Below are 16,134 nucleotides of genomic sequence, written 5' to 3' on the forward strand. Positions count from 1 at the left end.
TGATAAAACTGGCTCTCATGCCACCAAAGGAAAGGAAGACCCAACGTTACCTCTGCTGCAGAGGAAAAGTTCATTCGCGTTACCAGCCTCAGAAATTGCAGCCCAAATAAATGCTTCAATAAGTTAATTTAACAGACATCAACATCAACTGTTCAGAGGAGACTGCGTGAATAAGGCCTTCATGGTCAAATTGCTGCAAAGAAACCACTACTAAAGGACACCATTAAGAAGAAGAGACTTGTTGGGCAAATAAACACGAGCAATGGACATTATACCGGTAGAAATCTGTCCTTTGGTCTGATGAGTTACAATTTTAGATTTTTGGATCCAACCGCCATGTCTTTGTGAGACGCAGAGTAGGTGAACGGATGATCTCCGTATGTGTGGTTCATCAAGGCAAAGGGTGGCTACTTTGAAGGATCTCAAATATGTTTTGATCGGTTTCACACTTTTTTTGGTTACTACATGATTCCATATGTGTTATTTCATAGTTGTGATTCCTTCACTATTATTCTACAATGTAGAAAATAGTAAAAATAAAGAAAAACCCTTGAATGAGTAGGTGTGTCCAAACTTTTGACTGGTACTGTAAGTACTCAGAACTTTTGCTATGAGACTCGAAATTGAGCTCAGGTGCATCCTGTTTCCATTGATAATCCTTGAGATGTTTCAACAACTTGATTGAAGTTCACCTGTGGTAAATTCAATTGATTGGACATGATTTGGAAAAGCACATACAGTGCCTTGCGAAAGTATTCGGCCCCCTTGAACTTTGCGACCTTTTGCCACATTTCAGGCTTCAAACATAAAGATATAAAACTGTATTTTTTTGTGAAGAATCAACAACAAGTGGGACACAATCATGAAGTGGAACGACATTTATTGGATATTTCAAACTTTTTTAACAAATCAAAAACTGAAAAATTGGGCGTGCAAAATTATTCAGCCCCCTTAAGTTAATACTTTGTAGCGCCACCTTTTGCTGCGATTACAGCTGTAAGTCGCTTGGGGTATGTCTCTATCAGTTTTGCACCTCGAGAGACTGACATTTTTTCCCATTCCTCCTTGCAAAACAGCTCGAGCTCAGTGAGGTTGGATGGAGAGCATTTGTGAACAGCAGTTTTCAGTTCTTTCCACAGATTCTTGATTGGATTCAGGTCTGGACTTTGACTTGGCCATTCTAACACCTGGATATGTTTAATTTTGAACCATTCCATTGTAGATTTTGCTTTATGTTTTGGATCATTGTCTTGTTGGAAGACAAATCTCCATCCCAGTCTCAGGTCTTTTGCAGACTCCATCAGGTTTTCTTCCAGAATGGTCCTGTATTTGGCTCTATCCATCTTCCCATCAATTTTAACCATCTTCCCTGTCCCTGCTGAAGAAAAGCAGGCCCAAACCATGATGCTGCCACCACCATGTTTGACAGTGGGGATGGTGTGTTCAGGGTGATGAGCTGTGCTGCTTTTACGCCAAACATAACGTTTTGCATTGTTGCCAAAAAGTTCAATTTTGGTTTCATCTGACCAGAGCACCTTCTTCCACATGTTTGGTGTGTCTCCCAGGTGGCTTGTGGAAAACTTTAAACAACACTTTTTCTGGATATCTTTAAGAAATGGCTTTCTTCTTGCCACTCTACCATAAAGGCCAGATTTGTGCAATATACGACTGATTGTTGTCCTATGGACAGAGTCTCCCACCTCAGCTGTAGATCTCTGCAGTTCATCCAGAGTGATCATGGGCCTCTTGGCTGCATCTCTGATCAGTCTTCTCCTTGTATGAGCTGAAAGTTTAGAGGGACGGCCAGGTCTTGGTAGATTTGCAGTAGTCTGATACTCCTTCCATTTCAATATTATCGCTTGCACAGAGCTCCTTGGGATGTTTAAAGCTTGGGAAATCTTTTTGTATCCAAATCCGGCTTTAAACTTCTTCACAACAGTATCTCGGACCTGCCTGGTGTGTTCCTTGTTCTTCATGATGCTCTCTGCACTTTTAACGGACCTCTGAGACTATCACAGTGCAGGTGCATTTATACGGAGACTTGATTACACACAGTATTTATCATCATTAGTCATTTAGGTCAACATTGGATCATTCAGAGATCCTCACTGAACTTCTGGAGAGAGTTTGCTGCACTGAAAGTAAAGGGGCTGAATAATTTTGCACGCCCAATTTTTCAGTTTTTGATTTGTTAAAAAAGATTGAAATATCCAATAAATGTTCAAGGGGGCCGAATACTTTCGCAAGGCACTGTACCTGTGTCCCAAAGTTGACAGTGTATATCAGAGCAAAAACCAAGCCATGAGGTCAAAGGAATTGTCCGTTGAGCTTTGAGACAGGATTGTGTCGAGGCAGAGTTCTGGGGAAGGGTACCAAAAAATGTCCTTCATAATTCTTAAATGGAAGAAGTTTGGAACCACCAAGACTCCTAGAGCTGGCCACTTGGCCAAACTGAGCAATCAGGGGAGAAGGGCTTTGGTCAGGGAGGTGACAAAGAACCTGATGGTCACTCTGACAGAGCTCCAGAGGTCCTCTGTGGAAATAGGAGAACCTTCCAGAATATCAACCATCTCTGCAGCATTCTACCAAATCATGTCTTTATGGTAGAGTGGCCAGACGGAAGCCACTCCTCAGTAAAAGGCACATGACAACTTGCTTGGAGTTTGCCAAAAGGAACCTAAAGAACTTTCAGAGAAACAAGATTCTCTGGTCTGATGATTCCAAGATTGAACATTTTGGCCTGAATGCCAAGCGTCATGTCTGGAGGAAACCAGGCACCTACCCAAAACCCTCCCTACAGTGAAGTGAAGCATGGTGGTGATGGCATCATGCTGTGTTGATCTTTTTCAGTGGCAGGGACTGAAAGACTAGCCGGGAAAGATGAATCTAGCAAAGTGCAGACAAATCCTTGTTGAAAACCTGCTCCAGAGTGTTCAGGTCTTCAGACTGGAACGAACGTTCACCTTTCAACCGGACAACAACCCTAAGCACACACCTAAGACAATGCAGGAGTGGCTTCGGGTCTCTGAATGTCCTTGAGTTGTCCAGCCAGAGCCCCGACTTGAACCCATTCAAACTGGAGAGACCTCTCTCTGGAGAGACCTGAAAATAGCTGTGCAGCGATGCTCCCCATCCAACCTGACAGAACATGAGAGGATCTACAGAGAAAAACACGAGAAACTCCCCAAATAAAGGTGTGCCAAACTTGTGGCTGTAATCGCTGCCAGAGGTGCTTCAACAAAGTACTGAGTAAAGGGTCTGAATACTTACGTAAATTTGATATTTCAGTTTTTGTTTTGTTATCCATTTGCTAAAATTCCTAAAAATCTGTTTTTGCTTTTTCATTATGGGGTATTGTGTGTATATTGATGAAGGAAAAAAAATAATTGAATCAATTTTAGGATAAGGCCAGGCAAAATTGATTCACTGTTTAACATATTTTCCCCCAGAAAAGTGGCGTGATCGAGCAAATAAATACAAAATAAATAAACATTAAGTGATAAGGAATAACAGAACTTTACTACATTGTCCTAGGGGGCACTTGTGCAGGCTCTAGGCCTAATGTGAGCTTCAAGAGTTACTTATTCCATGCGAAAACCTACACTATGTTTCTTAAAAAGAAAGATGTTACAATGTAAATTAAAATGAAACACAATGGGAAGTACAACTTGTATAAAATGTTGATGTATAAAAATGAATTCATTACCTGAATGCATCTCTATAGCCTATAAGTGTTAACAAATTATTCATACAAATATGATTAGACCTCTCAAGGACTAGGCCTTGTCGAAAGAGGCCCAGTTAGGTCTGCCAAATTAACGTAGCATTGGAAAGAAATATATAAATCCAGCCTAGAGTATAGCCTATCATCATCAAAATATAAAAATGTGTTTGTAACATGCACAATTAGAAGCATCAGCAAGCTTGACTAAATTCCAGCCCAGTAACTTTGCTCACCGCATCCTCCTTTGACGGTCTCGTCTGGCTGCCACGAAAAGCCCTCACCTTGGAGAGAGTCGATCACATCATTGTGGAGCTGCTGATCTGCACGAAGTGTGCGCGTGCCACTGGCCATGTACTTTGCTGGACATGCTAGCTATTCTCGGCGACACATCATCACTTCAAACGCATTCCATCTTGGTGTTATCGGTTGGCCTACAACTACTGATAGTACAGGCAAAATGTAAGTTACAAATTGCAAATCACCATACAGCTGACACACTTCGATTTCAATCATTTTGACTTAAATTTGGCCATCCAAAATACTATCAGCTTGCATGGCCAGTGAATTGGTTCAATGACATTGTTGTTTCGTATATTAATCGCTTCTAATAGATCTGAAAATGATGCATGAACCATGAATTTAACCGACTGTTTGTTTATAACAAGAGACGTCCCACATTTAACCTGGACAGATAAATAGTAGGAATTTGCGCTGGCTTCAGCCATGACGGCATGAGAGAGAAATGAAACATCTGCACGTCGCTTGCAGGTGTGAGCGTGTGTTTCAATGCCCAATCCGAGGCTCAAACATGATCTGAGGCTGTTTGGTCTGTTGCGCATCAACTTGGGAAAGCATCAAGGGAGAGCGGACAGTGTGTTATAAACACAGCTGCATATATTGCCCAAAAAATGTCACATCTGATTCGGTTTTTTTGCGAGGTGTGGAGAAAAGTAAGGCGGGGCATCCGTTAAACAGTAATTCAACTTCGTCCGGCCTACGGCTATTATTTAACAAAATGTGGGAAAAGTGAAGGGGTATGAATACTTATCGAATGCACTGTATGTAAATTTGAAACGTCATTTTCAATAAACTTGCAAAAATGTCTAAAAACACGTTTTCCCTTAGTCATTATGGGGTATTGTGTGTAGATGGATGAGGAAAAACAATACATTTAAAATTCAGGCTGTAACAACAACATGTGTAATAAGTCAAGGGGTACGAATACTTTCTGAAGGCATTGTAAGTAAGTGAAGTAACACAGCATTTCTAGAAGGTTAGAGTACTGACGGTCATAGGTGAGGATGTGTCCACTGATGCCCTCATAGACCACGTGTCCTTTGGACAGGAGCTCATCCCGCTCCCTCTCTGCTCTGCTGGGGCTATCCTCTGTGATCAGACGGGTTATGGTCCCCTTGTACAGCACATCTGCCGGGGTGCCCTGTGGAGGGAGTGGGACAGACATAGGAACAACACTCAATCATCTCACAAGATAGAGGACATCAGTATCACAGATTTCATTAGTCGTTGTTGTAAGATAAACAGTACCAGTCAAACGTTGACACCTATTAATTCAAAAGTTTTTCTTTATTTTTTAAAATTATTTTCTACATTGTAGAATAGTGAAGACATAAAAACTATGAAATAACACATATGGAATCATGTAGGAACCAAAAAAGTTTTAAACAAATCAAAATATACTTTATATTTGAGATTCTTCAAAGTAGCCACACTTTGCCTTGATGACAGCTTTGCACATTCTTGGCATATTCTCAACCAGCTTCACCTGGGATGCTTTTCCAACAGTCTTGAAGGAGTTCCCACATATGCTGAGCACTTGTTGGCTGCTTTTCCTTCACTCTGCGGTCCAACTCATCCCAAATGATCTCAATTGGGTTGAGGTTGGGTGATTGTAGAAACCAGGTAATCTGATGCAGCCCTTACACAGCCTGGAGGTGTGTTGGGTCATTGTCCTGTTGAAAAACAAATGATAGTCCCACTAAGCGCAAACCAGATGGGATGGCGTATCGCTGCAGAATACTTTAGTTGCCATGCTGGTTAAGTGTTCCTTGAATTCTAAATAAATCACAGACAGTGTCACCAGTAAAGCACCCGCACACCATCACACCTCTTCCTCCATGCTTCACGGTGGGAACCACACATACGGAGATCATCCGTTCAGCTACTCTGTGTCTCACAAAGACACTGGTTGGAACCAAAAATCTCACATTTGGATTTCCACCGGTCGAATGTTCATTGCTCGTGTTTTTTGGCCCAAGCAAGTCTCTTCTTCTTAATGGTGTCCTTTAGTAGTGGTTTCTTTGAAAGCCTAATTCACGCAGTCTCCTCTGAACAATTGATGTTGAGATGTGTCTGTTACTTGAACTCTGTGAAGCATTTATTTGGGCTGCAATCTGAGGTGTAGTTAACTCTAATGAACTTATCCTCTGAAGCAGAGGTAACTCTGGGTCTTCCTTTCCTGTGGCGATCCTTATGAGAGCCAGTTTCATCATAAAGCTTGATGGTTTTTGTGAAGTACTTGAAGAAACTTTCAAAGTTCTTGAAATCCTCCGGATTGACTGACCTTCATGTCTTAAAGTAAAAATGGAGTGTCGTTTTCTATGCTTAGTTCTTGCCATAATATGGACTTGGTCTTTTACCAAATAGGGCTATTTTCTGTATACCAACCCTACCTTCTACACCTGCATTACTTGCTGTTTGGGGTTTTAGGCTGGATTTCTGTACAGCACTTCGTGACATCAGCTGATGAAAGAAGGGCTTTATAAATACATTTGATTGATTGATTGATTGATTGAACACAACTGATTGTCTCAAACACATTAAGGAAAGAAATTCCACAAACTTTTAACAAGGCACATCTGTTAATTGAAATTCATTCCAGGTGACAACCTCATGAAGCTGGTTGAGTGAACGCAGAGTGTGCAAAGCTGTAATTAAGGCAAAGGGTGACTACTTTGAAGAATCTCAAATATAAAATATTTGGATTTGATTAACACTGTTTTGTTACTATATGATTCCATGTGTTATTTCATAGTTTTGTAGTCTTCACCCTTACTCTACAATGTAGAAAATAGTACAAATAATGAAAGTGTCTCCAAACTTTTGACTGGTACTGTATATTTTTCCAGAATGTATTTTTTAATTGTGATACCTCTGGTGAGTAAGATCATACGGAGTGTACATCATGCACTGATGCCACATAGTCACATAAGAATACAATTTGTGTCTCAGATAATACGCCCCACAGACTCTGCAGTGCTAACACTAGGTGACAAAATGGCAGCAGCAGGTTTGGTCGGGGCTTTCTGTCATATCTCTGGCACACTTTGCTGTGAGTCATATTTCCGCAATTGCCGCTGAGTGTTTATGCAAGCCTGCTGGGAGGCTGATAGAGAGCACACAAGGCTGTCATTGGAGACTGATATGGAGTGTGGGAGGAGGGAGGGGGTGAAGAGGGACATGTGTTGCCCTAGATCACATTTCCTGTCTGTTGATTACAGATCTTTCCAAAGAAGGGGGGGTGTAGTGTAGGTCAGGGCATCTACCCCTCAGCATTCAACTTTATCAAGGGAGATGCGAGTGACGCACCTGATACAACAAAGCCTTAACTGTACACGCGCACACATACACACACTTTCGCTCTGCCTAGCAGTCAGCTAAACAAACAAATAAGGAGCAGGCTAACTTCCCAACCCGCTCTGATTACATCTCTCTCACCTTTCCCTCAGTTATCTATCTGGGCATATATAACATCACCCCATTTCAAGGCCAGTTGGCCAAGGCAGATATTACAGCAGGATGAGGACTGTGCATATCATTGATGGGGCTTAGTGAGTGGAGAAGAAACAGATAAATAAAGTAGAGAACAGACGTGGTACAGTGTGTACCTGTTGCTAGGGCGACAGGGAGCAGTCAGAGCCACGATCATGTCACACCAGGCAGGATTAGCAGGGAGATCCTGCCTGCCTGCAGCCCCAGCCTTTACCCTGCCTTGCCTGAACACTAACTGAGCCTGACTAGCTTTCCAGCCTGGGGTCATGACCTCTCAACACATCTATGTCGTTGTCCTCGTATCATTTGGAGGCATACAAACAGTCCGGTGAGACTTTTAGGTCAAAGCTGATGAAGTCATGATAATGAATAAGGCACAGTAAGCAGAAGCACATTGTAGTGTTGTAGTCAGTGTGTTGCTCTTACCTGGGTGATGGAGCCTCCCCGGTAGGAGATGGGAGAGTCTTGGTGCACTCTGGTCCCTGGGATGCCCTTTGTGATGCTGCCCCCCTGCACTGCTGGCAAAGACCCTGCAAATTCAACACATCCAGGAGCAGAGTCAGGGCTTTATATTGGCATAGACATCTGTTAATGTACCAATAACAGGGAAGATAATCAGTATAAGCAGAGAGCAGTGTACACTTGGTGCCCAACATCAAGGGGTGTGGAATGTATCTAGTTATGAACTCACCACGTCCAGCATTGGCGTCATGGGGCATCCCCTGCGTGGACAGGTTCTCTGCCAGGGATGACGGGCACCGCGGAGAAAGCTGCTCCTGCTTCACCACCGGGTAGGGACCTGGTGTGTGTGTGTGAGTCAGAGAGGGACAGAGTGAGACAAGAGCAGAGAGGAGAGAGAGTGTCAATGGAGAAAGCCCAGGACACCCAAAATCTACAATTGAAGGTTAGGGTAAGAAGAAGGCAACTCACCAGCAAACCAAGGCTGGGAGTGCTGCACCCACTCCAGACACTTGGACTCACCCACTTTCCTCTGATCCATCCAGGACAAACCCATCTGTACAGGGGGCATCTTCCCATGGTCCATCCCATGAGCCGGGCTATGCAGCTGCACTGGGGTGCCCTGCGAACCACACAACAACAGTGAGCATGGTGAACGGCAAAACTCAATTCACTTTCACAATAACTCAACATCTAATGGGTGCTATGGCTCTCTCGAGTAGTGTCCTATACCTGTGTGATAGACCCCCCTGGCTTGTTGGAGGAGATGAGAGGGGGTGGCTCTGGCATATGGAGGGGGAGCACCGCTGCCAATCTGGCACCATCCTGCTGCAGACCAGGGGGCCCAGAGTGGCCAGCCTGCTGGAAAGCTGAGAGCAAAGACAGAAATATACTTAAAAAATATAGACATGGCAGTTTAGGGAAGCAAAGTAGGGTTGGCTAAGAATAGCACAGAGCAAGGAGGCATAACAATGAAATAGGAGATGAGACTTGAACTGGAATAGGGAGGGGTGAGGGTCTGCCGATGGGAATAGGGAGGGGTGAGGGTATGACGATGGGAATAGGGAGGGGTGAGGGTCTGACGATGGGAAAAGCGAGGGGTGAGGGTCTGACGATGGGAATAGGGAGGGGTGAGGGTCTGCCGATGGGAATAGGGAGGGGTGAGGGTCTGCCGATGGGAATAGGGAGGGGTGAGGGTCTGCCGATGGGAATAGGGAGGGGTGACGGTATGACAATGGGAATAGGGAGGGGTGACGGTATGACAATGGGAATAGGGAGGGGTGAGGGTATGACAATGGGAATAGGGAGGGGTGAGGGTATGACGATGGGAATAGGGAGGGGTGAGGGTATGACGATAGGAATAGGGAGGGGTGAGGGTTTGACGAGAGGGAATAATAGTAAGGCAGGGAAGGTCTGGGGAATAGAGAGGGGTTGTAGTGGGACAGTGGACAGTCAGAGCACTTCTAACTCACATGGCTCTCAGAGATCTCAATTCTTAATAGCCAACACCAGTCACATGATCGGGTCATTCTCACAGACATCTCAGCTAAGAAGTAGGCTACAAGTGAGACAGACACATCGGGGACGCAACTGCGCGGATCCTTCTTATCGAATTCCGAGGCGCATATTGGCCTACAGTACTTTTCGTCAGCCAACAAGATGAGTAAGCCTTACAAACAGCAAAAGCTATAGCCTATGTCAATCCCCCATAGTACAAAAGTTTACCTATTCAATTGGTCAACTTGTCTTTCTGTGCAAGAAATAAATATTCCAAACATATTCTGGGACAGTTGGGAAAGGGAAAGGGTGATACCAGGTCAGCTGTACAACTGAATGCCTTCAACTGAAATGTGTCTCCCGCATTTTACCCAACCCCTCTGAATCAGAGAGGTGCGGGGGGATGCCTTAATCGACATCCATATCTTCGGCGCCCGGGGAACACTGGGTTAACTGCCTTGCTCAGGGGCAAAACGACAGATTTTTACCTCGTCAGCTCTGGGATTCGATCAAGCAACCTTTCGGTTACTGGCCCAACACTCTAACCACTTGGCTACCTTGTGGGATGCGATAGATAACAAATTAATACAACCACTAGCATCAAAAAACCTGTGGCTGATGCAAACAATCAGAACGTTAATCTTAAAATGTTTATAAACTATAAGGATATTTCTATTTCTTGACATTTGTGCAGAAATGCGCACACGGCTATAAGCGCGAATGTTCCAAAATGCAATCAATTAGCAGCGAAACACTGTTCTCCAAAGTGACCGCAAACGCGATTATGCATGTAATTCTTTATTATAAAAGTTGCATTTTTATGGTGAAAATGATCTTCCCCAAACTTGAAACTCACACGCTGCCTATGTATGCCAGTTAGGCTCTACACTGGTCGTAAAGCGGATTAATGTGCTTAACCTGTTAGAGCTCTAGGGGCGCTATTTCATTTTTGGATAAAAAACGTTCCCGTTTTAAGCGCGATATTTTGTCACGAAAAGATGCTCGACTATGCATATTCTTGACAGTTCAATTCTTGACAGGAAAGAAAACACTCTGAAGTTTCAGAATCTGCAAAGATTTTGTCTGTAAGTGCCCCAGAACTCATTCTACAGGCGAAACCAAGATGATGCATCACCCAGGAATTAGCAGAATTTCTGAAGCTCTGTTTTCCATTCTCTCCTTATATGGCTGTGATTGCGCAACGAATGAGCCTACACTTTCTGTCGTTCGCCCAAGGTCTTAGCAGCATTGTGACGTATTTGTAGGCATATCATTGGAAGATTGACCATAAGAGACTACATTTTCCAAGTGTCCGCCTGGTGTCCTGCGTCGAATTCGGTGCGCAATTGCCAGCTGCTTCTACTTTACCATTTGATTCAGGGGAGAAAGCATGTGTCCAAGAACGATGTATCAATGAAGAGATATGTGAAAAACACCTTGATGATTGATTCTAAACAACGTTTGCCATGTTTTCAGTCGATATTATGGAGTTAATTTGGAAAAAAGTTCGCGTTTTGAGGACTGAATTTTCGGATTTTTTTTGGTAGCCAAATGTGATGTATAAAACGGAGCTATTTCTAATACACAAGGAATCTTTTTGGAAAAACTGAGCATCTGCTATCTAACTGAGAGTATCCTCATTGAAAACATCAGAAGTTCTTCAAAGGTAAATTATTTTATTTGAAGGCTTTTATGTTTTTGTTAATGTTGCGTGCTGGATGCTAACGCTAATGCTAACGCTAAATGCTAACGCGAAATGCTAACGCTAGCTAGCTACTTTTACACAAATGATTGTTTTCCTATGGTTGAGAAGCATATTTTGAAAATCTGAGATGACAGTGTTGTTTACAAAAGGCTAAGCTTGAGAGATGGCATATTTATTTCATTTCATTTGCGATTTTCATAAATAGTTAACGTTGTGTTATGCTAATGAGCTTGCTGATAGATTTACACAATCCTGGATACAGGGGTTTTTTCATAGCTAAACGTGACGCAGAAAACGGAGCGATTTGTCCTAAACAAATAATCTTTCAGGAAAAACTGAACATTTGCTATCTGAGAGTCTCCTCATTGAAAACATCTGAAGTTCTTCAAAGGTAAATGATTTTATTTGAATGCTTTTCTGTTTTTTTGTGTAAATGTTGCCAGCTGAATGCTAATGCTAAATGCTACGTTAGCCATCAATACTGTTACACAAATGCTTGTTTTGCAATGGTTGAGAAGCATATTTTGAAAATCTGAGATGACAGTGTTGTTAACAAAAGGCTAAGCTTGAGAGCTAGCATATTTATTTCATTTCATTTGCGATTTTCATGAATAGTTAACGTTGCGTTATGGTAATGAGCTTGAGTCTGTATTCACGATCCCGGATCCGGGATGGGGAGATCAGAAAGGTTAACTTTAAGAAATTTTGGCCACTTTAGTTGTGATACAAACCTTATCAAAACATATAGGCCTATGGGCTAGGCCAGTGGTTCCCAAACTTGTTATAGTCCCGTACCCCTTCAAACATTCAATCTCTAGCTGTGTACCCCCTCTCGCACTCTCAAATGTAGTTTTTTGCCATCATTGTAAGCCTGTCACACACACACACACACACACACACACACTATACAATACATTTGACAAAATTAGTGATAAAATTAGAGTTTTGTCACAAGAAGGCCAGCATCCTGGAGTCGCCTTCATTGTTGACGTTGAGACTGGTGTTTTGATGGTACTATTTAATGAAGCTGCCAGTTGAGGACTTGTGAGGCGTCTGTTTCTCAAACTCCTCTTTTTATTCTGGTTAGAGCCAGTTTGCGCTGTTCTGTGAAGGGAGCAGTATGCAGCGTTGTACGAGATCTTCAGTTTCTTGGCAATTTCTCGCATGGAATAGCCTTCATTTCTCAGAACAAGAATAGACTGATGAGTTTCAGAAGAAATTGTTGTTGTTTCTGGCATTTTTAATTGTTTCTTGGATTTTGAGCCTGTAATCAAACTCATCAGTACTGATGCCCCTGATACTGAACTAAAATGACAGTTTTATTGCTTCTTTAATCAGGACAACAGTTTGCAGCTGTGCTAACATATTTGCAAAAGCGTTTTCTAATGATCAATTAGCATTTTAAAATTATAAACTTGGTTCCAAGATGGCGTAGCAGTCGGAGCAGTCGTGTGTTTTGTTTTGTCCCGTCCCGTAAATGTTTTGCTTACCTCGCTTTTATTTCGTATATATTTTAATCTCACTTTCCATCTACGGACTGAATATACTCTCCTACAACCCGCCTCACCCAATGTGGTACGGATCTGCTATTTTTATACTTTAGAACCGGAACCCCCATCAGAAGCTAGCCAGCTAACTAGCAGTCAGTTAGCCACTGCTAGAGGTCTTCACCGTTAACTCGGACACCAGTAAGCCTAAGCTCGGTCAATACCTGCCAGTCTGCACAGTGCGATATCAACCCAGAGCATATCAGACTGCTTTTTCTCTACCACATCTCCGGATTCCGACTGCAAGCCCTGAACCTCTCCACCGGATCATCGCAGCTAGCTAGCTGCAATCCGAGTGGCTACTCCTGGATAATGTCTACGTCCCAAAAGAAGGAACCGGTTAGACTCGAGCTAGGCCCATCTCCCGGCAAGCCGAGGAGGTCCACCAGCCAATTCTTGGGCTACAATACCTATTTTGCCATTCACTGCCGATCCATCACGACTGGTCTGCCAACGTATTCGTCCGAAGTGGTTTCAATAGGGTCATCCGTTGCGATGTCACCGAAGGCCTATCTGCAAGCCCCGGTCCGCTAGCAGTCTGAATCGCCGTGTCTCCAGCTCGCCTTGCGTAGTAGAGACTACTGAATCGGCTCCCTGACTCGCCTATATTGCTACTCATTGGACCTTATGATCACTCGGCTACACATGCCTCTCTCTCCCTAATGCCCCCCAGCCCTGCCCAATATGCCTTAGATAGCCTTTTTGTCCCACCCCACACACATGCGGTGACCTCACCTGGCTTAACTGGTTCCTCTAGAGACAAAACCTCTCTCATCATCACTCAATGGCTAGATTTACCTACACTGTACCCACATCCTAACATACCCTTGTCTGTACATTATGCCTTGAATCTATTCTTCCACGCCCAAAAATCAGCTCCTTTTACTCTCTGTTCCGAACGCACTAGACGACCAGTTCTTATAGCCTTCAGTGGTACCCTTATCCTACTCCTCCTCTGGTGATGTAGAGGTTAACCCAGGCCTGCAGCCCCCAGCACCACTCCCATTCCCCAGGCGCTCTCATTTGTTGACTTCCGTAACCGTAAAAGCCTTAGTTTCATGCATGTTAACATCAGAAGCCTCCTCCCTAAGTTTGTTATATTCACTGCTTCACCATACTCCGCCAACCCTGATGTCCTGGCTTAGGAAGGCCACCAAAAATCCTGAAATTTCCATCCCCAACTACAACATTTTCCGACAAGATAGAACTGCCATAGGGGGCGGAGTTGCAATCTACTGCAGAGTTCTGTCTATGCTATCCAGGTGTGAGCCCAAACAATTCAGCTTCTACTTTTAACAATCCAACTTTCCAGAAACAAGTCTCTCACCATTGCCGCTTGTTATAGACCCCCCTCAGCCGTGCCCTGGACACCATATGTGTTTTAATTGCCCCCAATCTATCTTCAGAGTTTGTACTGTTAGGTGACCTAAACTGGGATATGATTGACATCCCGGCCGTCCTACAATCTAAGCTAGATGCCCTCAATCTCACACAAATGATCAAGGAACCTACCAGGTACAACCCTAAATCCGGAACAACGGGTACCCTCTTAGATATCATCCTGACCAACTTGCCCTCTAAATACACCTCTGCTGTCTTCAACCAGGATCTCAGTGATCACTGCCTTATTGCTTGCGCCCGTAAAGGGTCTGGGGTCAAACGACCACCCCATCATGACTGTCAAACACTCTCTAAAACACTTCAGCGAGCAGGCCTTTCTAATCGTCCTGGCCCAGGTATCCTGGAAGGATATTGACCACATCCCGTCAGTAGAGGATGCCTGGTTGCTCTTTAAAAGTGCCTTCCTCAACATCTTAAATAAGCATGCCCCATTCAAAAAATGTAGAACTAAGAACAGATATAGCCCTTGGTTCACCCCAGATTTGACCAGCACAAAAACATCCTGTGGCGATGTGCATTAGCATCGAATAGCCCCCGCGATATGAACTTTTCAGGGGAGTAAGGAACCAATACACACAGTCACTTAGGAAAGCTATGGCTATCTTTTTCAAACAGAAATTTGCATAATGTAGCACTAATTCCAAAAAGTTCTGGGACACTAAAGTCCATGGAGAATAAGAAGCACCTCCTCCCACCTGCCCACTGCACTGAGGCTAGGAAACACTGTCACCACTGATAAATCTACGATAATCGTTCATTTCAAGAAGCACTTTTCTACGGCAGGCCATGCTTTCCATCTGGCTACCCCTAGCCCGGCCAACAGCTCTGCACCCCCTAAAGAAACTTGCCCAAGACCCCCCCCCCCCCCCCCCGGCTTCTCATTCACCCAAATCCAGACAGCTGATGTTCTGAAAGAGCTGCAGAATCTGGATCCTTACAAATCAGCTGGGCTAGACAATCTGGACCCTCTCTTTCTAAAATTATCCGCCGAAATTGATGCAACCCCTATTACTAGCCTGATCAACTTCTATTTCGTATCGTCAGATATACCCAAAGATTGGAAAGCTGCCGCGGTCATCCCCCTCTTCAAATGCGGATACACTCGAGACAAACTGGTAAAGACCTACAGTTGAAGTCAGAAGTCTACATACACTTAGGTTGGAGTCATTTAAACTGGTTTTCATTTCTTGTTAATAAACTAGAGTTGTGGCAAGTGAGTTAGGACATCTACTTTGTGCATGACACAAGTCATTTTTCCACAAATTGTTTATAGACAGATTATTTCACAATTCCAGTGGGTCAGAAGTTTACATACACTAAGTTGACTGTGCCTTTAAACAGCATGGGAAAATCCCATAAAATGATGTCATGGCTTTAGAAGCTTCTGATAGGCTAATTGACATAATTTCAGTCAATTGGAGGTGTACCTGTGGATGTATTTCAAAGCCTACCTTCAAATGCAGTGCGTCTGCTTGACATCATGGGAAAATCAAAAGAAATCAGCCAAGACCTCAGAAAAAAATTTGTAGACCTCCACAAGTCTGGTTCATCCTTGGGAGCAATTTCCAAACGCCTGAAGGTACCACGTTCATATATACAAACGATAGTAGGCAAGTATAAACCCCAAGAGACCACGCAGCCGTCATACCGCTCAGGAAGGAGACGAGTTCTGTCTCCTAGAGATGAGCGTACTTTGGTGCGAAAAGTGCAAATCAATCCCTGAACAAAAATGGGGTGGCTTGCAAGCCGAAGAACACCATCCCAACCGTGAAGCACGGGGGTGGCAGCATCATGTTGTGGGGGTGCTTTGCTGCAGGAGGGACTGGTGCACTTCACAAAATAGATGGCGTCATGAGGATGGAAAATTATGTGGATAAGCAATCTCAAGACATCAGTCAGGAAGTTAAATTGGTCTTCCAAATGGACAATGACCCCAAGCATAATTCCAAAGTTGTTGAAAATGGACAACAGAGTCAAGGTAATGGAGTGGCCATCACAAAGCCCTGACCTCA

At 43.7% G+C, this 16,134-nt stretch overlaps 1 protein-coding gene across 1 annotated transcript in view; it reads right to left on the reverse strand.

Moving 5' to 3' along the window:
- The window catches only part of ncor2 (nuclear receptor corepressor 2), a 186,212-nt gene that overhangs the window by 18,113 nt on the left and 151,965 nt on the right, over positions 1–16,134 (reverse strand). Inside the window, exons 25-29 of the mRNA XM_036979698.1 lie at positions 8,705–8,841; positions 8,444–8,594; positions 8,205–8,312; positions 7,940–8,043; positions 5,012–5,162 (exon numbers count right to left, since the gene is read on the reverse strand). Of these exons, the coding sequence (XP_036835593.1) occupies positions 5,012–5,162; positions 7,940–8,043; positions 8,205–8,312; positions 8,444–8,594; positions 8,705–8,841 (651 nt within the window). The remainder of the gene's footprint in view (positions 1–5,011; positions 5,163–7,939; positions 8,044–8,204; positions 8,313–8,443; positions 8,595–8,704; positions 8,842–16,134) is intronic.

Source organism: Oncorhynchus mykiss, chromosome 6 (genome assembly GCF_013265735.2).
Source record: "Oncorhynchus mykiss isolate Arlee chromosome 6, USDA_OmykA_1.1, whole genome shotgun sequence".
Taxonomy (NCBI): Eukaryota; Metazoa; Chordata; class Actinopteri; order Salmoniformes; family Salmonidae; genus Oncorhynchus; species Oncorhynchus mykiss.